This window comes from Gossypium raimondii, chromosome 13 (assembly GCF_025698545.1).
Source record: "Gossypium raimondii isolate GPD5lz chromosome 13, ASM2569854v1, whole genome shotgun sequence".
NCBI classification, from domain to species: Eukaryota; Viridiplantae; Streptophyta; class Magnoliopsida; order Malvales; family Malvaceae; genus Gossypium; species Gossypium raimondii.
Genome location: NC_068577.1, coordinates 11089976 through 11117664, shown reverse-complemented (window position 1 = coordinate 11117664; position 27689 = coordinate 11089976). Strand labels below are relative to the sequence as shown.

Here is a 27689-nt window from a genome sequence, read left to right as displayed (position 1 = left end):
TACCTATAAAAAACCAAAAATTTCCCTAAAAATTCATTCTTCCCCCCTTTTTGACACTAAATTGCAGAGAATCCCTCTGCTAGGGTTTCATGTTCATATACCGCCGCCGTTCAAACCATCCCCATGGCCTCCGTCGATGCCCCGATCTCCAATCGTGACGGAGAGGGCACCAACTCGGCGATTCCGGTGAAAAGGTAAGTTTTCTCTTCCTTTTTCTTCTTTTTATTTAGGCAAAAATAAAAAAATAGAGAAAATATAAAAAAATAATATATATTTATGAAAAATAAAAGAACGATAATCAACAAGGTAAAATAAAGAAAAAAAAACCTTTTCTATCAAAAAGAAAATTTTGTATTTGTATTTGTATTTATTTTTTCTTTTTGGTCTCTTCTTCCTTTTACAGTATTTGAGATGGCTTTTTATAGCCGTAATGAAAACAAGAAAATAAAATCTATTCTAATATCTGTTTTGATTCGCAATTTCTTGATTTTCTTTCCTTCTTTGTGGTTTATTTGCTGTGTTTCCTTTCTTTGGTGCAGGTGAAGATCGAGGATGCGGCTTGTGCGAGCTAGGTGCTTGGCTGTGGCGCAAAGATTTCTTCAGAAACCCTAGGGATTCTGCAACTGATTTGGGTCCCTGAGCTTTGGGCCTTCGTTTCATTTTTATTTGGGCCCTTATGGGCCTGTTTGTAATTTGGGCCTTTTACCCATGCCAAAATCGAGTATTACAGCTGCCCCTCTTTGCTTATTGTCATGTAACGAGAATGGAGCAAAGACTAAAAAAAATGCCCGATTTTTCCCGGTCGTGTTGGATCTTGGTATTCTTCTTCTTCAAGTAACCTCATTCTCTCTTACTGCATCTTTAGAAGTATAGGAATTTGGTGCTTCGATCCACTCCACTGCAACGTTGGGGAGATAGAACTTGTACATTGTAGCTCCTTAAAAGAACAAAATTTGATATCTTCGATCTACTTCACGCCAATACATGAAGATAAGATCTGCTTTCTTCGATCTACTTCGCCACCAGTATGGGAAGACAAGATCTGCATCTTCGATCCACTTCGCTACCATTATAGGAAGACAGGATCTGCTATCCTCGATCTACTTCATGCCAATACATGAAGACAAGATCTGCTTTCTTTGATCTACTTCGCCACCAGTATGGGAAGACAAGATCTGCATCTCCGATCCACTTCCTACCAATATAAGAAGACATGATCTGCTATCTTCGATCTACTTCACGCCAATACACGAAGATAAGATCTGTTTTCTTTGATCTACTTCGCCACCAGTATGGGAAGATAAGATCTGCATCTTCGATCCACTTCCTACCAATATAGGAAGATAGGATCTGCTATCTTCAATCTACTTCACGCCAATACATAAAGACAAGATCCGTTTTCTGATCTACTTCGCCACCAGTATAGGAAGACAAGATCTGCATCTTCGATCCACTTTCTACCAATATAGGAATACAGGATCTGCTATCTTCAATCTACTTCATGCCAATACATGAAGACAAGATCTGTCATCTTCGATCTACTTCACCACCAGTATGGGAAGACAAGATCTACTATCTTTAACCTGTTCCGCTGCCACCGAGGGAGGAAAGGCTAGTGTCTTCAATCTGCTTCATTGTCAGTACAGGAAGGCAAGATCTGCTATCTTTAACCTGCTCTGCTGCCACCGAGGAAGGCAAGGCTAGTGTCTTCAATCTGCTTCACTGTTAGTACAGGAAGGCAAGATCTGCTATCTTTAACCTGCTCTGCTGCCACTGAGGGAGGCAAGGCTAGTGTCTTCGATCTACTCTACTACTGCTTAGGGAGATAAGATCTACAATTTTCAACCTGCTTCGCTGCAACCCAGGGAGGCAAGGCTGGTGTCTTTGATCTGCTTCACTGTCGGTACAAGAAGGCAAAATCTGCTATTTTTAACCTGCTCCGCTCCACCCCAGGGAAGCAAGGCTAGTGTCTTCGATCTGCTTCGCTATTAGTACAGGAAAACAAGATCTGCTATTTTCAACCTGCTCTGCTGCAACCCAGGGAGGCAAGGCTGGTGTCTTTGATCTGCTTCGCTGCCGGTACAGGAAGGCAAGATCTGCTATCTTCAGTCTGCTCCACTGCAACCTAGGGAGGAAAGACTGGTGTCTTCGATCTGCTTCGCTATCAATACAGGATGGCAAGATCTGTTATTTTCAACCTGCTCCGCTGCAACCCAGGAAGGCAAGGCTGGTGTCTTTGATCTGCTTCGCTGCCGGTACAGTAAGGCAAGATCTGCTATCTTCAATGATCTGTTCTCTGGGGAATATGACATGTATAATGCATTTTATGAACCTAATTATGCCTAGAGATTAGGATGTCATGGTCAGAATGAATCAAATGCTCCTAACTAGACGTGTATGAATGATGTTTGCATGAATGCAGAGTTGTTTTTTTTTTTAGAATGATCCTTTTTAATGCTTAGGTTGTCATTGCTCGCTGTTCATTAAGGCTTTAACGTCGACACGTCAGAACCCCATTTTAATTGACTAGTATTTCCAAGGAAATACTCACAGATTGCCCCCACTGTAATCCTCCAGATTCAATCCACTGGAACATAAAATTCGTACCATCTTCCTCCCACTGATACCCAAGGGTAGAAAGATCTAGCCTTTTCTCAATCCTTTGCTATACAATTTATAGAATGTGAAATTCTTTGGTCCTTTACACCATTCACAGGGTGTCATACCTATGCATAAATGAAAGATTCTCTTCTCCAAGAAAAGCTCTTCTTATCATTCGGTGATCATTGCTTATTTGTTCATTGAAGCCTTGTCACCAACATGACATCTTGTCATTTTGTTCAATCAATGTTTGGACAACAAAATCTGATAGGATAGTCTTAATTTAGACTTTTCCTTCTTAGACATTTCAACCTTTAAACTTGGTGTGTTCTAAACAATAGTCCTATTTCAGGCTCCTGTATTATTTAGAAACTTCTAGAGTAATATGCAAAATCTCTATTGTGAAAGTTTTCTTAGTCTATTAATTATTATTCCAATGCAACATGCTTGCAAAAAGGTCATAACAATGGATGAGAATACAATTGGTTCTGAGCATAGCTCGAAAGGAATAGATTATCAAAAATAGTAAACAAAGAAATTGATTGGGAATATGTATCTTGGAAAAGAATGAAATATTCCAAGAATAGCAAATTCAATATAAAAATTGGATGCCCCAGATATCGCAGCTTGAACTTCTCTATACAAACTTTCTGAGTTTCAAATGTGTTTAGGAGATCTACAGTACTCTGTCGATGTCCTAAGATGTTGTCTACCCTTTCCTGTTGATTCAAGATCATCATATGCCCCAATCTAATCAAAATTTGAACTGCTCTGATCACCTCATGCCCCATTCTGATCGATATTTGAGCCGCCCTTTTCAGGTTTTCAACTCAAATCCCCTTTGGTCTCAAGGCGCCCTTTGCGGGTTTTCACCTTGGCCTCTCCATTTTCTTTCTTCTTTTCTCTCTCTCTCTCTCTTTTTGAAATATTTTTGATTGAATCTGAACTCATAGGATTAGGCATGTCTTTGCTATCCTTTTTTTTTATCAAAATCGACTCTTTTCCAAATAAGGTTTTCCACATAAGGTCCTTCCCAGCTTGGGATAAAGTTCTTTTTGTATGGGAAGGATCTTCTTCAAGACCAGGTCCCTCTCAAGGAATTCTCTAGGACGGACCTTTTTTGTGAACTTGCATCACTTGCTTTTGACGCATTTGACCATGATGGACAACTTTGAACATTCCTCTTCAATCGGAATTGGATTCAAAAACTCAAAAAGAATATTGTCTTCAATAGGTAAAACCGCGATAGGCCCAAGAGAAAGGCATTGCCCCGGCAGAGTTTTTTTTTGCGCCATCTTTTTTTAGGCGATATGGCATTAATCGTGAACAGATTGCAAACTTTTGATATTATGTTGTTGTTCAAATTTAGTACATTGTCAGTTATGATCCTTTTGGCGTTGCATACTGACATATGATTTTTCACGAATTTGCTAACTGTCGACTTTGTGATATTGGCATATAAAGTAGCTTCCATTCATTTAGGAAAGTAACTGACGATCACAAAGATGAATCAATGACCGTCAGACTCTTTTGGAGAGATCGACCAAATGACCTTCATGCCCCATATAAGGAGAAGTCATGTATCCCAATGATTCTTTGTAGGGTAAGATCCGTTTCTCGACTTGTTCTACCATCTTTAACAAGTCCGAAAATAGGCTATAATCTATGTCATCTTCAAAGTCATGAAATCCCTCTAAACACATGCCTCGTTCAAAAGGAAATTCTAAGTCTGTAGCAGCGTCACTCATGTTATTGATATCTGGAGACCCAATATGAAAGAATATACAAAAGAATGTATTTATGAATAACTATTTGTACAATATAATTGTGAATGAAAGAATGATGTGGAAGAAAAATCAAAAAAATGAAAGAATAATTATTTCAAAAAGAACGAAAAAATATTGGCTCAAAAATGAATGCAAAGATGTATTTTATTAAAATAATGACGTTCAGACATGAGCCTATTTCACAAAAGAATTTCTATCATTTTTAGGCTAAAAACAATAAAAATGTTCTGAACATTACTTTAAATAAGCTCTAAAAATTACAGGGATTTCTTCTGCAGTTTGATTACTTAGAACACACCCAGATTTATAAAGGCAGATATCTAACAAGGTCCCCCTTTCATTTGTGTTTCTCTATATGTCATTGATGTGACCACTTCCCAACTTCTCCTCATATATTGCATTCACCCCATTGTCATTGTGGTTGGGTAGCGAATTTTCTACACTGGAGGCCTTATCAAACTTGATAATGCCTATATTAATGAGTCTTTCCACTATCTTTTTGAATGCGATGCAATTTTCTATCGAGTGCCCCCCAATTCCTGTATGGTATTCACACTTAGCATTTGCGTTATACCATTTAGGAAATGGAGGCAACAGTGGTTTCTGGTAGAAAGGGGACACCACATGTGTAATAAATAGGCTTTGATATAGCTCGCTATATGACATCGGTATAGACGTGAACTGAGGCCTTTATATATTTGCCTTCGTGTAAGATTCTCGCTTTAAAGGGCTCTGATAGCTAGTGGTTTCTGTCTTTGACCGGCCCACAGCGATTGGTTTTAAGTGGCCCTTGCTATATCTGTCTGCATTATTCCCCTTATTCCCCTTCCTCTTTGGGGCCTTTATAGTATCTGGGTACTCTACCCTCGCCTGTTTTATTTCTGTTGGATTATCAAAAGCAATAGGATTGGCTAGATTATTCCTCAGATTGGATCTTGAGCCTATCGGGTGAGTCATTGGTGCTAAGGAATCGGTCTGATATTGTTGAGATTTGATAGTAAGGGGTGCCCCTTGTGGACGCATCTCTGGTTGGACATTTATCGAGGTAAAACCTGAGGGATAAATAGGTTCTTCATCATCCTCCTCAAAGTGGACCACCGAGTCTTTCACTTCTTCTAACTCTCCAGCTAGCAATCGGTTGACCTGCCTCATCATAGTTCTCTGTAATTCTTGCATCTGACCTCTCATTTCCTGTTGAAATTTGGTCAGTTGCTCCTGCATCTGCATATGCATTCACTCTAATTTCTCCAACCTTTGGTCCATTTCTCTAGTCTTTGATCGAGTACCATAGCGGTGTGTGGTGGGTTGGTTGGTTTCCAGATTAACTGAGGAATGATTTATATCAATTAAAATCTTTTAATGGACTTTAATGCTATGATATCATGTAATGCATGAAATGAATGAAAAAGGCATCAATTTTGATTCAATTCCATTTAAGAAAACTTTACTAGAAAGCAAATTTCTTTACATAAAGTGAATTACAAATAAAGTTTTGCCCTATTACTCAGAATTCTAATCTTCCTCAGTAACAAAGCTAACTCTTGCCCCCGATCTGATTCTAATTCATACTTCACACTCAGCATGTCAGCCTGCACTACTAAAGTCTGTATGTGATCAGCTACTTCTCGAATCTAGACCATAGCCTCCTCCATGACATGACCTCTGCTCCTAACTTGAATCTGAAAGTAGTGAAGCTGTTCATTATTACGACTTTTATTACGACTTTCATTTGCTTCTAAGTACTTGATCCGGATCTCACAATTTTACATTGCTGCTTCTAACTCTTCTATTCTTTTCTTCATTTCCTCGATCTTGCTCAAGCTTGCTCTCAACTCTATTGCAGAATTTCGATTTCGGTACTGATGAAGAGATCTTTCCAATCTGATTACCCTGTCCTTTAACTCGCCCTTTTCCTTTTGACTTTTTGATAAACTCTTCTCTAAAGCTTCATTTTGTGTCTGAACCTCCTGAAATTTCCGTTCCCATTTATCGACCTTGTCCTTTTCCTCTCGAATTTCTGCTTGCCATTGTTCTGAAGTTTTTCCTAGCCCAGCGGTTCTAATTGACAGATGCAACTTTTTATAACCCGTCTTCAAACTACCCAGCTCTTCTTCAACCCTGTCTTTCCCTTTTCTTAATTTCTCATTTTCAAGCTTTTGAACATCTATGTCTAACCTTAAGTTCATTTTCTCTTCCTCCATTTGCTGTATCCACTTTTTTAAATATGCATTCTTCCTTTCAAAATCTTACTTTATGATCTCCAACTCAGAAAGAATAATCCGCAAATGCTCTTCTATTGTCTGGCTATTTTCCGGACTTGACTTGGGTGTATTATCATTGATTCTCTTAACCCACCCTTCACTATACTCAGGAGTTATCATTAGACCCACATCTAACCTCTTCATTCAGCGAGTCTTTTTCCATGCACTAGATATCTCTTGAATCTTTTTTTTGTAACCATCATCCTTGTATGAAAATTCACAATCAGCTATTCCTTAGGTCGCCGATATAAATTGCCTTGACCTATACTGTCGTAGCACCAACAATGGGGCATATCTAATAGCCCTCCAAATTCCATGCAGAGGAACCCAATCGAACTTACCACATCTATACAAGATCTAATCTGGAAACAACCAAGGGGCTCTCCACTCGATGTCCTCCTCTTGAAGATTCTACAGAATTGCTATCCACTTCTCCTTCGAGATGTCGTCTCTTCTTGGTGTGGCTACAATCTCCTTTAGTGGTGAATAATTTTCTGAGAAAACCCGATACGAAACCTTATCAACCTTCCAAAAGTGACTGTGAAACCACGCGAGTAGGAGCTGTGCACATCCAATAAATCTACCCTCTTCCACTTTCCGGCACGCACTCAATGACTTGAAGGTTTCTGTCAAAATTGCCAGAATCGGTGTAACCCTCTTATCAAGTAGGTCAAATAAGTTAGTGATTGTTTCATCAACATGCCCCAAAGCTTTGGGGAAGACAACTAAACCGTATATACTCAAAGCGAAGACATTCACTCTCTTCCTCACGTCTGGGTGCGTTAGAATTGCATCCTTCAAACTCTTCCGGGGAATGCACTTGCTATCTCCCTTTTGCTTAATCTGTGCAGCTACCCACTTCTCACTCATCCCCGTTACACATATCATCTTTTTCGAAAAGGTTGGCACATTTACGGCTTTTGAGTAAACTTTGTCTACTTGAAACTTTAAACATCGAAGTAACGCCATATATTCTTTTATTGTAGGCACTGAATCGACCCTCCCAAATGTGAAGCAGCTATAAGCAGGATTCCAAAACTGGGCGAGGGCTCGAAACAAATGCTTGTCTACCTTTACATCAAGTAAATAAGGCAAATCCCCATAATTATTATAAAATAGCTGTCTAACCTCGTCATTCCACTGACCCCAGATTTCCTTCAACTCTTGAAAGTTGTTTTGAGTTACACTGATACGCGTAAAATCTCATAATTCTGATACATACCCGTCAGCCAAACTATCGCCTTTCTTTCGTTGTATAGCCTCAGACCAAGTTCGGACAGCCGCATTGTCCTCCACTTTATCAAGAAACCCTTTTTCCATGACAAGCTTTTTATCTAGCAACTGAATATGATCTGACACCTTTTATGATGAAATGCCATGTCATGCAATCAAAATAAAACACAAAAATCAGTATCAAATATAAGCATATAATCAAGGAAGAGTAAAACGTAAATTAGGACATCTACTAGGGTTTAGTGTGGTTCTACCTAAGGCAAGCTCCTAAGGCTCATTATATGCGGTTTGGCTCTAAAGTAAAGGTACCCGAACCAGCAAATTCCTCGATCTTCACCCATTATAGGCTCATATAGATCAAGTTCGGTTCAGGGGAACACATTTTCCCTATACGGAGATGATAATCTCACAAAGGCATAGGTACCGGTGTATTCCGAAAGTGATCCACTATCCTATACGGAGGTGAAAACCTCACGAAGGAATAGTTTCTCACTCCCACTTAAAAGGGTAAAATCATTCAACTCATGTAATGTATAATGCAAAGATCAATTAAGTAAGAAAATAATGAATACAAAAGGATCTCATGAATTTTTAAAAAAAATATTTTCTCGACCATAAGACAAAAATTAATCAACTTTTTGGCTCGACTCTCTTATTTTTAAAAAAAAAGTCCCCAATGGAGTCGCCAAGCTGTCGAAACCAACTTTTATTTTGAGAAATAAAAATTAGTTGTCGATGAAAAGAGAGTCGCCACTGATCTTTTATTAAGGTGTGATTGGATCACCTAAAATGACTTTGGTCTACGAGTTTTAGGAAAATAGGTTCGGGAGTCAGTTACGTACAAGGAAGGATTAGCACCCTCGTAACGCCCAAAATTTGGGACCAAGTTGATTAATTAGTGTCTTAATGTCGAGAGTTAATAAATACACTCCTTAGTTAAATTAAATTACTTATTAAGACTTTCTCATTTTGAAAAAAGAAAATATCACACCCAATGCATTAGGGCACAATATTTTATTCTTTTCAAGATGAGTTGGTCCAAAAAATCGTGTGATAAAATTTAAGAAAATATTTAATTGTTTAAAATTTATGAAGAAATCGCAGCCCAATTCGTTAGGGCACGATTTCTTAAAATCTCAAACATTGAATATTTCCTTTATTTTTTTTGTTTTTAAAAAATCTTTATCTCGAGAAATCAACGCGTCACATCCAATACGTTAGGACACAACATATTGAATTCCCGATGACAAGTTTTATTTTGTTTCTTTAAAGAGCAATTCTCGATTGTTAGATTTAACGAAGAAAATTGGAACCCAATACGTTAGGGCTCAATTTTCTTGAAAATCCCAAATGCGAGTATTATCTCTATTTTAAAAAAATTCTATTTTTAAATTCGAGTAAAAGGATGATGTAATGTTATATGGAATGTATGTATAAGTGTCGCAACAACAAATACAACAATTGTATAGAAATAATATAAATAGTAAATAAACGAAATTAATATAAAATAAAAAATAAACAATGACAATGCAAAAATATCAAATGAATAAGCAAAATAAAAAAAGGACATTCTTTTAAAATGTAAATGAAAACTTAAATCAATAAATAGACGAAGGAAATAAACAAAAATATAAAGAATAAAAACTTGTACATAAATATATTATAGAAAATGTATGTGTATTTTAAATTATAAAGTGTGGAAAGTGTATATGTGTTATAAAGTGTATGTGTATATATATAAAATATAAAATATATAAAAGTTTTGAAATTAAAATAATAATAATAAATATGTATGAAGTATATGCATGTATTTATAAAAGTCAAAATATATATTATATAAAAATGCATATATATATTAAAAAAATGCGTGTATAAATATAGAAATAATAATAATAACAATAACAAAAAATAATAATAATAAATAAAACTATATTAAACTAATTAAAATAAATAAATAAACTGTAAAACAAATGTGATTAAAAAAATAAAAAAAGGATCAAAATGCGAAAATGCGGATTTCATGGGGGGTCAAGTAAGGAATACTCCTTCCCCTCAAAACGCAACACTTTTGCACAGACCAAATTGAATCAAAAACAAAAATATGCGATTAAATGTGAGAGAAAATAAAACAACAAAAAAAAGACCAATTTGAAAAGCGCATGGAAGGAAGAGGGGCTGCATACGAAATAAACCAAAATACCCAAAACGCACAGATCCTTCCCCGGGCAGGGTCACCGCGCGGGTCAAGGGCCATAGGGATCAAAACGATGCCGTTTTAAGGCCATAGAGACCCCCCTAAACGACGCCGTTTCATTTACCTATAAAAAACCAAAATTTTCCTTAAAAATTCATTCTTCCCCCCTTTTTGACACTAAATTGTAGAGAATCCCTCTGCTAGGGTTTCATGTTCATATACCGCCTCCGTTCAAACCATCCCCATGGCCTCCGTCGATGCCCCGGTCTCCAATCGCGAAGGAGAAGGCACCAACTCGGCGATTCCGGCAAAAAGGTAAGTTTTCTCTTCCTTTTTCTTCTTTTTATTTAGGCAGAAATAAAAAAAATAGAGAAAATATAAAAAAAATAAAATATATATATGAAAAATAAAAGAACGATAATCAACAAGGTAAAACAGAGAAAAAAAACACATTTTCTATCAAAAAGAAAATTTTGTATTTGTATTTAGTTTTTCTTTTTGGTCTCTTCTCTATTTGAGATGGCTTTTTATAGCCGTAGTGAAAACAAGAAAATAAAATCTATTCTAATATCTGTTTTGATTCGCAATTTCTTGATTTTCTTGCCTTCTTTGTGGTTTATTTGTTGTGTTTCCTTTCTTTGGTGCAGGTGAAGATCGAGGATGCGGCTCGTGTGGGCTAGGTGCTTGGCTGCGGTGCAAAGATTTCTTCAGAAGCCCTAGGGTTTCTGCAACTGATTTGGGCCCCTGAGCTTTGGGCCTTCATTTCATTTTGATTTGGGCTCTTATGGGCCTGTTTGTAATTTGGGCCTTTTACCCGGGCCAAAATCGGGTATTACAGTAGTTGAAGACTGGTCTGTTATTTCCAAGATGGAATCTCTAGATTATACAGAATTGGAACTCAATTCTCTAGACGATCCATTAGAACATATTCTATTAGCGGATTCACCAAGTGATGATGAAGACGAGAAATGTTTGGCTCCTCTAGAAGCTAAAAAGAAGGGATCCACTCAGGAAGCTCCACTAGAATCATTAGAGTTATTATCTTGGGAGTAAAAACAACCAAAATCGTTGATTGAAGAGCCAATTGAATTGGAACTGAAGCCTTTGCCTCCTCATTTGAAATATGATTATTTGGGTTTATCTCTGACTTTACCTATCATGGTTTTAGTTAAGTTCACCAAGAGTCATGAAGAAGAGTCACTTGTGGTTTTGGAAAAGCACAATAAGAGTATTGAATGGATTATTGTAGATATTCAAGTCATAAGTTAGCGGATTTGCATGGGTTACAGATAGTTAAACAAGGCCACCAGAAAATACCATTTTCGATTTTCTTTCCCAAAACAAATGTTGGACAAATTTGCTGGGCAAAAGTATGATTACTTCCTAAATGAGTATGGTTGGTATGATAGATGGCCCTTTGACACTGTTTTGGTCAGTAATTATTTCGTATAAATTGGAGTTCTCTTCACTTTCTCTATCGTTATTTTATATTTAGTTTTTTTCCCTCATTTGAATAAAATGGTAGACTTAGATAAAATTTTATTTGGGTCATTACATTAATTAAAATTCTTTCTAGGAGATTGGGACTTAAGCATGACCAACTATGACCCCTCCAGTCTTTCCTGGGAGTTTAATTTAATGTAATTTTTCAAAAAAAATTATTTTTCTAAGTAGCCTGAAGAATTTAACTATTTGTTTTGTTAAATAAAGGGCCAACTTTTAACCCCAAGAACTAATTTCTTTGAGTTTTTTTTAGTTTCCTTTTAGTACAGGAGCTTAGGATCCAAAAAGGAGCTGCCATTGGGCTTAAGACACTGCTAGGAAGGGAAATATTCAACCCTTTTCCACAAAAACCAAAATCCCTTACCTTACTCCACCGCCACTCCTAAGTAGCCCAATAGTGCATCTCACTTAACCCCTTAATGTCACAACCCTTAACCCATTAAATCACCACCTTGGACACCTTTGTTGGAAGCCACTAACCATCGCACCTAAACTATCCTTAAAACCGCTACCCCTCTAACTCTAAACCTTACCCTCAGCTACTCACCTATCTGCCCAAAACTGAAACCACCTTAACATATTTTCTAAGCCTGACGCTGAGAGTCCCTTCATCTAGCACCATTTCACGAAGTGAACAATTTGATATAATAGCTATACTGCAACACATGCAGTTGCAGCAACAAGCTTACTGCAGATACTTAAAAATACAGGATGACTCAATTAGAGATGCACTTAAAATATATATTTCATAACCCATTTGTTTTTGTGTTTGAATTTCCAGACTTTATACTCAAACCATGGACTCCAATGTCGAGGAAGGAACGAGGCGGTCGTATTCAGAGGGGACTACAAATAAATAAAAATGGGGAATCTTATTTTTATTTTATTTTATTTTACTTTTTAGGATATTTTAAGTTTTTAGTTTTAAGCTCTTTTAGGAATTTATTTTTCGCATAATAAAATAAGAGGTTGAAATCATTAATAAAAGTGAACAATTTACAAAATAGTAAGTGTGGCAATAGATATGTACGTATCTAAGATTGGATCTGTCTAGGAAGAGTTTGGTATTTAAGCAGTCAAACTTGACTCACCTCCTTTTTCTAGGATCCTACTTGGTGTATAGTATCTATTCACTTCTATATTTTCATTTTCTCTATTGTTTTTAACAATAGCGACATTATTCATCTTAAGTAAGGGACCAAAATTGAAAAAAATTTCAAGATACATTTTTCTTATAATTATGATAAGTTATATTTTGCTCAAAATTGGAATTTTGTTAATTATGAGAAACTTTATTATAAATAAAGTTCTATTATCTCAATGATTCCTATGTTAGCTGAATTATGACATAAATGCTACTCTTAATAAATTTTGTAAATTGTACCATAAAATTTTTAATTCATTAGGAGAGCTAGGCATACATGAAAGTTTAAGTCTCTAGAATTGACTTATTAATTTCTTGAGGCGAAACCCTAGGAAGCATGGAATTTTGAAAATGACTTAGGCAAATTTTTGTTTGGACCGTTTGATCCTTTCAAGTCAACCTTAACGAATATTTATCCCTCAAAACCCAACTTTGAGACTATATGGCCTGATTTTATTTGAACCATTGCAATATTAAGTTATCACTTCTCTCATAATTATCTTTAAATTGTCTCAAACATTAGACTCAATCTATCCAGAATATTCTCTAAAAATAAGTTTGTGGGAGTTGAAAAGAAGTATCAAATGCTCAAAAAAAATTGTAGTACATATAATAATATACTCAAAAAAAGAAAAGAAAAAAAGAGAGCATATGTACTCAAAAGAAATAGATGTACAAAGAGCATGTGTGAACTCAATTGCAAAATGAGTTGGTGAATTTGAAGGTATTTATTTTGAAGGTCCGATATAAGCTGAGTCTAGGGTTTTTAGCCTAAATTTATCTATCTTTTACCTACCCCTAGCCTAGCCACGTTACAACCCATTTAAAAGACCTTTCGATTCAGATTTCTGTACTGCCTACATTAGTGGAGAGAAATTGCTAAGCTCAACATATGAAGGCATAGTTGTGGGGGAAATGCGTTCTAAATATATTTTTCAATGGTGATTACAAGCAATTTCTTTTATAATTTGTGCATTACTCAGGACGAGCAATGGATTAAGTTTTGGGGTTTGGAAAAACAAAAATATATGCACTTTTTTAACACCTTTTGAGCTCTAATTCGTGTAGTTTCGTAGTAATTTTTGTCAAAATTAATACTTTAAGTATAAAATAATTAATTTGCACTTAAATTATTAAAATATTTAATTTTAATTATTTTTATAATAAATTTACACAAATTTGGATTATTTTTAGCAGTTTTGCACAAAGGGTAAAAATTGGCTTGGCAAACACCCTAGGAGGCTTAAACCGTTGGGGCAATGTTGTGCATCAAGTGATCAAGAGCAACGCTAGTAATATTTTCCAACCATGGACGGTCCAAAAATATGTATTAAAAATATTTTATAATTAATTTTGATCCAAAATTAATTGGGTTAAAAATTAATTATAAGCCTAAAGAAAAAAAAGGCCCAATTGTGTTAAGTAAAGAAGACTGATCCGCTTAACAAGTGGGGCAGCCCAAATTGTCCATAGAGCTGACCCAATCAGCTGGTCCTAGCTGATTTCCACACTTACAAAACAACCCTTGAAGTTTCCTTAAAATCCTATTCAAACCCTTCCACTTTTTCTGCCTTCAAACTTTTGCCCTTAGCTTAAAATAGCAAGCTTGAGCCATTTAAACTTGCACAATTTGTATCTGGCCAAGGGAAGAGGAATGGCTGCTATTTAATTGCTATTTTCAGCAGCCATTCCCACCTATAAATACCCCTCTTCCCTTCCTCATTCAACACACCTTCATTCCCACACATCTCTCTCTCTTTCACTCACTTTCTCTCTTCCATTCCCTTTCTTATTTTCCCATTTCCCTTGTTGATTTCCCTCTTGAAAAAAAACCTTCTTCCACCTTGGAATAGCAACATTCAATTATTTGTAGAAGCCTCGGTTCAACAGAACGAGCAAAGAAGAAGAAGAGCGCACTAGTCTGGCTTTAGAGAAATCCTAGGTTTACTTCCTAGTTCCCTTCTCTTTAATTTTCTTGTTTATGTTGAGATTATGAATATGAATAATTGTTGTGTTGTTTTTCTTATTCTAACTAAAATGGTTTAAATTAATTTGTGTTAGATTGATTGCATTCTATCCACTTGAATTATTAAAATAATGTTTGTGTTGTTATAGGCCTTGGCAAGTTGTTCAATTAAATAAAATCATACTTATGTTATACTTGCACTATAAAATGTAAGGTGTCGAATGAATTAATTATTAAACATATTGAAATTATAATTAATTGACACAGATTTAATTGGTGCATGTTTAATCTTTTAAGGAGCTAAAGGTTAAATTAGCGGCAAGATTAAACAGTACATTAACCTTGCAAAACTTGCAAGATTATTGTGATTAAACTATTACAATATAGAAATATAGTGTTACCTCACTTAATCTTATATGTACTTATGGAGATTGATTAATTGTTTCAATTGACATTGAAAAATGTTCAAGAGATTAGTTAATTTAGTAAGTATGTATGTGTAGTAGATATGGTTTGCCAGCGAGTTTAAATTGTGGCACGTACTCCACAAAAGTTGCCATCTCCGATGCGAAAAAAGGTTTGTGTATGGGTATGAAATCATTCCTATGATCCCAAATATTAATATATTCTTTCTGGAATTCCCGCCAATTTTCGTCGATTTTCCCCAACAAATCAAGCTTGTGTAGTGCTTCGATGTCTTACGGTGCTGGCAGAATATTTTGCCTCCACCCAAACAGTCGAATTACTCGATCAGATTTTTACATCTCCAACGTCGCGTAAACTACCAATGGCACCTTCGCCTCCCACATACTCTGAATGGCCAAAAATTTGAGCAGGGCGCATTTTACGATTACCGAATCAATGTATGACATCCATTCAAACTGTAATGCACAATTATAAATTTTGTTATCAACAAAATATTAAAATCCAAACCATTGCATAATTATTATATGTTTGAAAAATTCAATAACTAACATCGACTTCCGATGTGACAGCCCGATTTCGATCCTAATCGGACATAGTGGTTTCGGGACCACAAATCTGAGTCAAAAAATATTTTAATATTATTTTGTGTGTTTATAATGTGTGAATTTGATTGTGTGAAATTTTCGTGTTTAAATTTTATCGTTTGAATGACCGATTAAAGAAAATGGCTTAATCGCGTAAAATGAAAATTGATAGTTAAATGTGTGAATGCCTAATTGAACTTGTCTTTATAATATGATGCACTTATGTTGAAATTATGCCGTAGATAATATTAGTGGACGGCTAAGGACAATATTAAATATGATAGATAAAAACATAAAAAAATTAAGGTTATTATCATCTTCCTTAGCCGAATTCATGCAAAAGAAAAAGAAAAGAAGCCAAGCAATATTCGGCCATTTTGAAGCTTGATTAAGGTTAGTTCTTTGTTCGGTTTTTGATAATTTTTACTTTTTTGATATTGTTGCTTCGAATACTATCCGACCCATTTTAAATTTTTGATTTTGATGAATATTTTGAGTTGTGCCATTGATGAACATTTGTGTTATGTGATGTTTGATGATGAATAATGAAATATATATTTTAGATTAATATGTTTTGTATTAGAATTTTTGATGAAATTAAGTAATTAGGTCTAAATTGCAAAAATAATATTTTGAGGGGTTAAAATGTGAAATAAATGAAATGTGTGGATTTGTATGAAGACAAGGAACATTCGTCCTCAACATAGGACTAAATTGCAAAATGTGTAAAATGTTAGGGGCAAAATGGTAATTTTCCCATTTATGTGTTTTTGGACTAAATTGAATGGAATAATATTTAAACTAGTTTATTTTGAAAACATTTAGATCAAGAACAACAGAAATTGGAGCTGGATCGAGGAAAAACCAAAATCGTCGATTAATCGCCTTATTCCGATTTTCACCGTCCGAGGTAAGTCTAATAATAGCGAATAAATGTTATTAAATCAGAATATATTTATATATCTATTATATATTCAATAAGCTGAAATTAATAGTATATAAGCGGTAAATAAACTTTATTGAATTTGGTAGGTTGAAATTAATTGTATAAATTATGTGTAAGTTAACCAAAGCATGCTTTGACTTCAATAAGTTGAAACTAATAGTATAATATATATATATATATACATGTGGTTTGAATGTATTTTTCAATTTCTTTGAGTTGAATTTAATGTTATGAATTTTATATATATGAGGTTCGAATGTATGTTACAAAATTCTTTGAAATTTGAACTTAATGTTATGAATTATATATACATACATGTGGTTCAATATATGTTTCAATTTCTATGAGCTGAATTTAATGTTGTGAATTATATATATATATATATATATATATATATGGTTTGAATGTGTGTTTGCTATGAAGAATTGAATATAATTCGATTTTTATGGAGATACGGTTATTGAGAAAGACTTATGTAAATCATAAAGAATTATATGAAAAATCAGCTTCATATCTGAGATAATCATGCTCTATGCCTAGCAAGTTTAATGCCGGTGAAATATTTCAGACTTTACGTCTAGCAGGCTTAATGCCGGTGTACTGAATCAGGCTTTAAGCGTAGAAGGCTATGTGCCGGTGAATCATCTCAAGACATGCGTTTAGTAAGTTCTTTGTCAATGTAATATCAAATGGATTGCAAAATTATAATAATCAAGTATGTGTTATGTTATATCTTATTTAATGATTAGCTAAGTACATGGGTCGATTATATTTATATAAAAGGTACTTATATGTATAGCTTATTAGGAAAGTTGATTTTGGATCAAGTACATATTAATGTAATCAAAAGCCATGCGAAAATGGCTTAGATTTTGGATCAAGTACATATTAATGTAATCAAAAGCCATGCGAAAATGGCTTACTTTGTTTTGACCTATTTTGGTGTCTATGCATATGGTTTTAAAGGTCATTAAAATAGAGATTTTATTTATGCATATTTGATTATAGTATAAGCTATGATAGATAAGTAAGTGTTATTTAATCTGCGGAACTCCATACTTTAAAATTTTATTTAGTTTGATGTTCATTCATTATTGCTTTCGATATATAAAAAAATTGAAGTTAACTTACATGCTGTTCGGTTTGTACTGCATGAGGGAGTTAAAGTAGAACTTAAGACAAGTTATTAGCTAATTAATATGCTGCTGTTATATTATGAAGCATTGATTGTCCCAATTAGCGCATAATTATGGTATTTAGATAATTAATAAGCTAATGTTGTGATGTGAATCATTGGTTGTCCGATTTAAGACACTTATTGTATTTTAGTTGTTAAATGTTGCCGTTAGGAGGAGGATTATTGCTGTCCAAAGCATGTAATTATGCTGTCCAAAATAGGACATCTTTGGTTGAGTCATACTAACATTAAATGCTTGGAGTAATAAAGATTAAAACTAATCAAAACTCAGTAGCAATCTTTGTCCAAAAGTGGCATTTGTTGTGTCTATTTATGTTTTAATATCTGGTCCAATTTTGTAAGTAAATTGTTGAACAATTTTGGTAATAATAAATATGTATTACTTGATTCAAAAAAAATTTAATCGAACATGAATGTTAAATCTTGGTCAAATTAGTATTAATTCTATCCATTTCATGCTTTAAAGAATTATCCGAATATGATGTTACATAATATTGTGTGTTGTGTGTTCAATGTGTATAGATAGGGCAATCCATTTTGCGTATAATGAGGTGGTCCAAATTAATGTATTAAAATGTTGTTCGAAATTTGCATGTTTAATTTATTGTCTTAAAAAATGATAAAATAATAATAATAAATAAATATAGTTTGTCTTATTTGTTTACTAAAGTTTGAAATAAGCTTTATATTTGGTAAAAAAAATATGCATTAAGTCTGGTAATGTCCCGTAACCCCAATTCGGCGACGGACAAGGGTTAGGGGTGTTAATCCGAGCTTTGATCTAATAGCAATCGAATATTTTCGAGCTACTCCAATAGTCCCACATAACTCAACCCATGGTTCCACCTGCTCAAATAATATGTTAATTCAATCACATAATAAATAAACAACATTTACTATGGTAGCTATATTATTATTAAATTAATTTTACCTTGTCACCAGTGGGAATGTATAAGGGGCATCCACTCAGAGACTTAAAAATGGTAGCTGCCATCACGCCCATGACTACAGTAAAAGCAAACAACCACCAATTGACATCTTATCCGATTTTGTCACCTGACACAACTCCCTGTACAACGTGGTCAATACGGTTGATCCCCAACTCAATCGGTCACATTCTTTGAAGTTGACCAGATGTAGTAGCCACCTTATGTGCACCAAATTTCAAGATTTATCAGGCATTATAATGCCCCTGATTAACCTTAGGATGAATGTTCAGGTGTATTATTCTTTTTCCATGTCAGTCGCGTTCGTACGAAATTCTATGAAACTATGTTTCAACCATTTCATCTCTATACAGCCACCTTGAAACTTGTTCGACACCTTCCCTAAAAATATTTCACAAAGGTCCTCCTTACCAGGAATGACCATTGCCCCCGTAACGATTAACCCATCCACCGATAAACCGAATTGTAAAGATACGTCCTCGAATGTGATTGTATACTCACCGCATAGAAGATGGAATATGTGTGTCTGGTCTCCATCTTTTCACCAACACTCTAATAAGTGTGGAATCCAATTTGCGGGCCCAGCATCTCGCATGTAAGAATCTCGCATCTTGCAAATAACCACGAATTTCATTGGGTGCGCTCTTGGATAAATTGTGTATGAACCCCTCCAAAACTCAATTATTTGTCTATTTATATCAACAAAATAATTTTAAAAATTATAAAATTTAAATTTAAGTTAATTAAAATTAATTAAAATAAAAAAATTCCTTTCCATCACCAATTGTACAGCGAAAATGTGTTTATCGTCGAAACGAATAAGAAAATTTGCCATTTGTGAAAAGATAATCAAAATGAATAATTTACGAAATGATAAAGTAAAACTAAAATATTTTTATACAAATTTATTGGAAATTTTAAAATTAATCTTGAGAGAATAGCAAGAATTGAGAGTTTAGAGAAGATGGAGAAAGTTGTATTTTAGTGAAAATAATAGAAAAATACTTTATAACATAAAAAGTTACCATTTGGGCTGGAGATAATTTTACCGTTGGTGCGTTTTAAAATTTTACCAAGGAGGAAATGACCTTTGGAGTAAAACACGCTTTCACAGTTTTTTTTTTTTTAATGATCTATTTTATTAAATTTACCGATTAATTTTTTTTTACATATTTCACTAATTTAACGCTAGTTGATAACCAAACTGAGCTAGTCTAACTTTTATCAACCACCAATTTCGGGCTCGACTTCCCTTCTTTCCTCTATTTGTGTTTTGTTATGTTCCTGAAAAGCCCTCCAATACGCCATGCGAGTGTGGCGGATGAAAATGCCAAAAACATGAGGAACAAGAAAATACATAGTGCAAGTAAATCATCAAAGTCTTACCAAGGGTATTTTAGGAATCCAAATTTCCCCCAAACGATGTCAACCTCGTGTACGCAATCCTGACCGTTGATCCTTTTTCTCCAAAACACCTCCCCGCATAATATAAAATCACGCGCAAGAAACTCTCTCACGAATTTCCTTTACCGCTTTTTTGTTTTCCCCTTCCTGTAATTGCAGTTGGAAATGGAGGGAGTGCCGTCGAGCACAGCGGCGTATATGGGCTGGGACGAGGTGAATGTTTCAAGCGATAAAGGAAGGAGAGAGGTTCATTACTATTTGAAGAGAAGAGATGGGGTTTCAGATCTGGCTGTGGTTGGGAAAGAGAAAAGCTTGAGGCACATGTCTTATCATTTCTCTATTAAGAACCGCTCTCTTTTCTTCACTTCGATGCCGTTTTACAAGCTCAAGTCTCGCAGGGAGGTTGTATATTGGCTTAATTCTGTCGTTTCAGGTAATTACTACTGATTACTTTTTCTCTTTGTTTTCTTCGTATCTCGAGATTTTATGGTTATTTGGAGGTTGTTATGGATTGCGCTGGGTTTGTTTATGGTTAATACTGATTCGATTGGATTGGATTTGACTAGGGGTTTCGCTCTCCTTGAAACAAGCAGTTTTTTATCTCCTTTAATTTATTCTCAATATTTCATTTATCTAATTTATAAGTTTTCTGTAAATATTTTTGTTTTCATTTACATTTTTTCTGGCTGGTTTCTTTCGCCTGCACTAATGGAGTTGCTGGCTTGCGATATTTTATTGGTTTATTTCCTTTCCTTATATTTTTCATTTAGAAGACGTGTGAGTTTTCTCCTTTAAATTTTTATTTTCGTTTATCTTGATTGATTATCTTAACCATTAAACATAATCCTCTCTTCGGGTTCCCGAGTAACGTGATACTTTTCTTCTTCCCCTCCTTTTTTTTTTTTTTTGGTTTGTTTTGGCTGTGGCGTTTATTTCTCTGACTGGCGTTATTTGGTTCTGCACACCATGGTAAATGTTAACTGACTATAATCTGGGCTGCAGGACTGCTAATTCAATTTTTAAGAGCCGATTGAGAGGATTCTTACGCCCTCAAATCTCTAGGTCAACATCTTTCGTGACCAAATATATCTGCTTTCATTAAAATAAAAAATGTTTCATCTCCATGGAAACATGGTTGAATCAGCCGTTAATTCTTGTTGAATGTGAAAATGAATACTATTAAGACACAATCTATATGAGCTATTATTATTGTGACTTGTGAGCATCTTGTTTTCGTTTTGTTCCTTCTCAATTATCAGTTCTCTGCTGTCACATGTTTGCGTAATAAATTATCTTCTCTGTGGAGACTGGTGGAACTGAATATGTGTATTTGTGTTGCTAATTGTGTTAAAATTTACAGATACGTCTTCTCGTGAGCCGTACTGTTCAGTTGATGGCATTTGGAATGGGAAAGATGTGAAAAACATGGATTTTGGAGCCCTCAAGGTATGGATGATATGTTGGCGATATGGGTTTCTGCCCTCAATCAACCGTTCATTAACAATGTTCCTATTTTTCTTCCTACAGGATCTTCAGTCATGGAAGCTGGGCCAGTACACTAAAGAATTTTTATGGTTAGGTTCTTCATGGATATGTAGGAAAAAAAGAAAACACTATCAGTCTTACCTTAGGAATGGTGTAAAAATTTCGGTGAGTGTAACTTCCTTTATCAACCATCTCCTTCTATTCAACCTTAAGGTTTGCCATTTCTGCATCGCATGGCTTCAGTTTCTAACTTGTTTTTTTGGCTTTTGTGTTCCGTCTACAAATCATCTCAGATTCATGACTTTGTTTATGTCTTAGCTGAGGAGGATAAACGACTTGTTGCATATTTGGAAGATTTATATGAGGACTCTAGAGGCAATAAGATGGTTGTCGTACGATGGTTTCACAAAATTGATGAGGTTGGTATTGTTTTGCCACACAATTATAATTACAAAGAGATTTTCTTTTCTCTTTGTCTTCAAGATCTTAGTATTGAATGCATAGATGGATTGGCTACTGTCCTTAGTCATATGCATTTCAAGAAATTCCTGAAAGAAGCAAAACATACTCGGATGGAGCCATTTGTATGCTGCAAGCAGTTTGAAAATGATGATCTCAAGCCTTTTGACATTACTCAAGTTAAGGGTTATTGGAAACAAGATATGCTTAGATATATGTATAGTCTTTCTCCTTCAAATAATTGCGCGAGTCATCAGCAACATGCTGATCATAAGGAAACAGATTGGGACACTGATGATGGTTTTGGGATAAGACCTAGAAAGAGATATTGTCTGTCAAAGGATGATGATGTTTACATGCATTTCAGTGGCAGTCGAGAGTCTGTAGATGCATTAGGTGCAAATCTTCAAGATTTTCAGAACAGAAAAAATGGAACTGAAAGTTTCAATGGAGATAGGTCTTCATTCCTGTCTGCTGATGACACTAAGCACTATGTTTCTCAGCATTTAAAATTAGGCTCCCAGGTTGAGATATTAGCTCAAGATAGTGGTATTAGAGGGTGTTGGTTTAGAGCTCATGTAATCAAGAAGCACAGGGATAAGATGAAGGTGCAATACCATGATATTGAGGATGCAGCTGATGAATCTAACAAATTAGAGGCATGTATTATTTTTTTTTTTTTTTGGTTTACAGGGCTGTAAAGAAGTATTAATGAGGGAACTCATATTATTGACTCTTTATCTTCTGAGTTACTAAATGATTTATGACTTTATGTTATAGGAATGGATTTTGGCATCGAGGGTTGCTGTTCCTGATCCAGTGGGAATCCGTATTTGTGGAAGGACAACTGTTCGACCATCCTCAGAATACCAAAGATGTAATGCTTCATGTATTGGTGTTGGGTCTGTTGTTGATGCGTGGTGGCATGATGGGTGGTGGGAGGGCATTGTCATTAAGAAGGATTCAGAAGATAAATTTCATGTTTATTTCCCAGGTTTGTAGAATACTCCAAATCTGAATGTTAATGTTTTGTTTTTTTTATGGTCATGAACCATCTATCAAGTCTATTTGGTTTCCATTTCCCAGCTCTGACATATTATATTATTTGCAGAAGAAAAGCTGGAATCAGTGTTTGGCAGTGGGGATGTAAGGCAATCTCGGGAATGGATTGGAAATCGTTGGATAAATATTAAGGAGAGGCATGATCTTGTGAATTCCATATTTAGGGGCCGGAAGCAAGTTGAAGGAAAATCTTATGATTGCAATGTGGAAGACACCACCATTTGTGACGGTGTACAGTACGGTGCTGATGGCACAGATTGTAATGATTCTCCTGTAGAACCAGGAAGTGTTGGGGCAAAAGATGTGGTAGTTGTTGTACCAGATCTTTCAAAGGATGATTTGCTTTCCCGGTTGAAGTGGAAGTCATCAAGGAAGAGAAGGAATACGACCTGTGTACAGAAGCTGAATTACAGTAGAAATGTCATAAAAGCCACCTCAGGATTGGTTACTTGTGAGAGATTTATAAACCCTTCGTCAATAAACGTTGATAATGATAACTGCAAGTACATGGGTGATCCATTATTCAGTTCTTCAGTAGTGCCGCCTCTAGCAAGCTTGGTTATGACTAGGTGATCGACCCATTCTCAGTGGAGATTTTGGAGTTGGTTTTTTTTTTTTTTTCCCTCATTGGATTTTATTTTCCTTCATGTACATAGTGCACCTCCCGTACGCAATGTTTTGTTGGAAATGTTCTTTTGAGAAGTCAATGGCATCTATCTTTGCGTCTTGCAAAGTCCGATCCACGTTTAGGCTATTTTTAGATTGTTGCTTGAAGATTCTGATTTTATGTAGTCTGTATATCATTGTAGGGTAAAAAGAGATATATATATATATATATATATGTACACGTTTATTTTGTTGCATGTTTCAACCATGAGCTCAAAGCATTGCATGGATACTCGACAATCGACATGTGATGCGGGTTGTTTTGACAGATATGGGCGCAACTGAATGTTTGGTTGGTTGGGAATTTTGTCGAATCTTGGCTCTTGCCAATTGCACAACTATGCAGACTTTTTCTGATAATTTGTGACGAGTATCACACCGTAGCAGAACAGCGACAATGGTAGGTCCAGTGATTAATCCATGTCGTAATCATCTCGGTTAAGGAGCTTATTCCCTGTCTTCATCACTTTACATTTGATTATTAGGAATTAAACGATTATGACTTCTAATAAAGGATTGCTATTAATTAATGCTACAATTCCCAGACGTTAAGCTAGAAAATGGGCAATTATAAGAATGCACTCCAAAGGGAAGCAGATAGAAACACTTCTATCCTTTTGAAAGTTTAACAGCAGTAAATAGCATCCTAGGTTTAAGTTGAATTTCATTGTCATTATATTATATTATCCTGCCTTTTCAAGATTATAGTTTTGTCATATTAAGATGTATCCTCCTAAAATTTTGAAGAGTCTGTGTCTCATTCTAAAGCAAATCTCCTTGTGGTTACCTAATCTTTGTCATGATGGATTAAAAGTGGGACATTGATACGAATTTGGTCTCACAAGCAACTTCTTTAAAGAATTATTACGGATGAGAAAAACAAAATGAGGATAAAAGTAGAATGTGGGGTACCCTCCATGAATGAAGCATCTTCTTGAACTAAGCATTAAAAAGACCCTTTTTTTCCCCTTTACCAGTTTAAGATGCTCTTTCTTCACCCTCCAAATTGTAGCATCTCCAAAAGATGGGCTTGCACCATCAGTTGTAGTTGAGTTACAGCAGGAGCTGCTGTTCCTATATCTTTTTCCATTCCTTTTATTTTCACTTTGGTTGCAGCTCCAGATTGAACCCTGTTACCTTCTTTCTCCTGTATGAAGACCTTTGAGTGTTTACATTAAGGGATAAAAGAAACCATGTTTCATCCTGGTCAAGCCAAGGAGGAGGTCACAAAAATTGAACTTAACAACCCAAAAAGCCTATTGCTTCCTGGAAGTAGCCTTGCCTCTGTTGAATCCTTATCTATGCCACTTGTTAGTACTCTCTTTTTTTCTATCTCTTGTTGTATTCTCTTTTATTAATGAACTGTAGTGTTTTGTGTTTTGTGTTTTGTGTTTTATGTTTGGTGAGAACAGGTCCACCAAGTTGTTCTCTCAGCCGATATTCAGTGTGCAGAGTGTCAAAGGAGAATAGCACACATAATGTCAAGAATGAAGGGTACTTTTGTTTTAAAATTGTCTTCTCAAATACAATAATGTAATCAACTGTATGTATTCCTTCTTTGATTGGCAGAGACAGACTCAGTTTTGGTGAATGTGTTGGAGAAGAAGGTAACACTCACCAGTAGATACCCTAGTAATGGAAAGCAAGTTGCTGTTATTAACAAGAATCCTCTCAGCGCAATGAGCATGGTGAAGAGGATTTTTCGCACTTTCCGAAGATGAATCGGAATAAAGCAAAACAAACATTCAACATGCTACACTGTTCTTCTTATCAAGATTTTTTGTTTATTACAGCCTCAAAGAAAATAAATGATTCAAAGCAGTGTGGTTATCAGTTTAGCCATATCTCACTTGTATATATGGCACTTTCATAGCATTTACCTGAAAAGTTTCGAGTCTTTGTTAACTGATATAATGAATCAAATTTCATCTTTTTGGGGTGGCAGAATCAGATTCCAAAAATCGAAGACTTTGAGAGAAACAGTCAAAAGAAGAAATATTCTTTGGTTCTACATCTCCTATCTTAACACTTTTAAACAACCATGGAAAACCAATTCCAATAATTGACCTGATAGTAATACCTCATGCCTGTAACCCTTCTTTTAAATGTGAAAAAGCTTTGCTAAAAAGGGATTCTACAGATTCATGATGATAGTTTATTTCAATAATTGATTGATTTTGCAAATAAAATGTTTAATTTGGAGCATTGTATAACTTCCTTTTGTCTTTGCTCTAAATCCTTGTACTTTTCACACATTTGAAATTTAGTCCATCTTTTTTATTTCCAAAAATAAAACACACCTTGATAACCATGTAAAAAAACCCTATAATAAATCTAAATTTAATAAAAGAATTTTAATAGCAATAACAGTTAGACTTACATTCTTAAATCCAAGAAGTAAACCATCATCCAAGACCGAGTATTCGGAGGATTATTCTTACCAAAATAGAAAATATATCAAAAACTAAAAAGTATAATAATAAATAATAAATAAATAATTTACATATAATTTGGAATTTCTAATTGTACTTAGAATTGTATAATGTATAATTGTAATTTGTCAGCAAAGTTGTTTCTTTTTTTTCCTTCAAATTCAAAGAATTCTTCTCCCTTTATACATAGGTCATCGATTCAGCATTGAAAAAAGGGGCCCAAATCGTTTTATCAACATGAGTGTTTTATATCGAAAAAATATTTTTATTTTGAAAATATTTCTATATTTAGTAACATAGTAGTAGAAAGAGTACCCTGTTGCATCTGAACTTCAAACGGGTTTGGCCTTAACCATGTTAATGGTCTCAGATTATTGGTTAATAGAGAATCAAAGTTGATGTACCAATGAATCACGAAATGCTATAGTTCTATAATATGGTTTTAAAGATTTATTCAAAAGTAATTTGTGGTATCATGCACTCTTTTCTTTTCTAGAGATTAAATTTAAAATAGATGAATAGTAAAATATTTTATTTTAACTATTTTTTTACTTTTAGGTTTAGTGATAAATTCTAATTCAAATTTAGCACAAAATATATTTAAAACATATGGGTTAAATTGCAAGCAAGTGTATAATTATCCTATGAACAATTTGGATAGAACATAATAAAATATATTATCCTAAATCTAATAACGTTGTGTTTTTAACACGTCAAATCTAAGATATTTATGTAATGAGTATACACATATTTACATTTTGATCATTGTACCTTAAAAATAATGCATGGTATATTTGAATAGGTATTTAATGCCTAAATTGATGATTCAATAAAAACAATATAAATATCATAAGGATTTAATTAAAAGAGATCAATTTAAAATTTAGTCCAAGTTTACTAAATTAACCCAGATAAGAAAGAGCTTCTTTTTTTTTTAATTGTGGAATTAATTATATTTTTGCTCTTGGTATTTACTATAATTTTTATTTTCCAACGGTATAATAACTTTACAGTTGTAAATTGGGCTATTTTTTTTCGAACAGTATAATTACTTTTCAGTTGTAAATTGGGATAAATTTTAAAATTATGATTTCATGTGAAATTTTTTAAGTTGAATTTTGTTGATCTTTTAATTTTATTTAAATGTATATATGAAAAAAATTGGTACAATGATAATTGAAACTCTAATTATTTGTAAGGTAGATGAATACCCAACTAATAGGCTACCATTGGGATTCGCATATATGAAACATTAATTTTATTAAATTGTATATATTAAAAATTAAATAAAATTATTTGTAGATGTACTATGTACATGTAAAATGACATTATCGATATGTAGAAATTAAATTAAATTAATTTTTATGTATAAAATTATATATGTGTATAAC

The 27689-nt window shown here is 34.4% G+C and overlaps 2 protein-coding genes across 4 annotated transcripts; both read left to right on the top strand.

Annotated features, from left to right (window-relative positions):
* The first annotated feature begins 20303 nt into the window (after window positions 1–20303).
* Window positions 20304–24071, top strand: LOC105782200 (uncharacterized). Of its 2 annotated transcripts, XM_052626673.1 has the most exons (7): window positions 20479–20627; window positions 21197–21256; window positions 21555–21640; window positions 21722–21844; window positions 21973–22797; window positions 22919–23132; window positions 23250–24071. In XM_052626673.1, exons 3-7 carry the CDS (start codon window positions 21620–21622, stop codon window positions 23771–23773), a joined length of 1707 nt encoding a protein of 568 aa, XP_052482633.1. In that variant the 5' UTR covers window positions 20479–20627; window positions 21197–21256; window positions 21555–21619; the 3' UTR covers window positions 23774–24071. The 2 variants fall into 2 exon arrangements, with proteins under 2 accessions (XP_012462215.1, XP_052482633.1); XM_012606761.2 differs by lacking the exon at window positions 21197–21256 and having other exon boundaries at window positions 20304–20627.
* A 545-nt stretch (window positions 24072–24616) lies between these two features.
* Window positions 24617–25813, top strand: LOC105782201 (uncharacterized). 2 transcript variants are annotated; one of them, XM_012606764.2, is made up of 3 exons: window positions 24617–25176; window positions 25279–25360; window positions 25442–25813. In XM_012606764.2, exons 1-3 carry the CDS (start codon window positions 25060–25062, stop codon window positions 25585–25587), a joined length of 345 nt encoding a protein of 114 aa, XP_012462218.1. In that variant the 5' UTR covers window positions 24617–25059; the 3' UTR covers window positions 25588–25813. The 2 variants fall into 2 exon arrangements, with proteins under 2 accessions (XP_012462218.1, XP_012462217.1); XM_012606763.2 differs by having other exon boundaries at window positions 24640–25176; window positions 25436–25813.
* Window positions 25814–27689: the final 1876 nt, after the last annotated feature.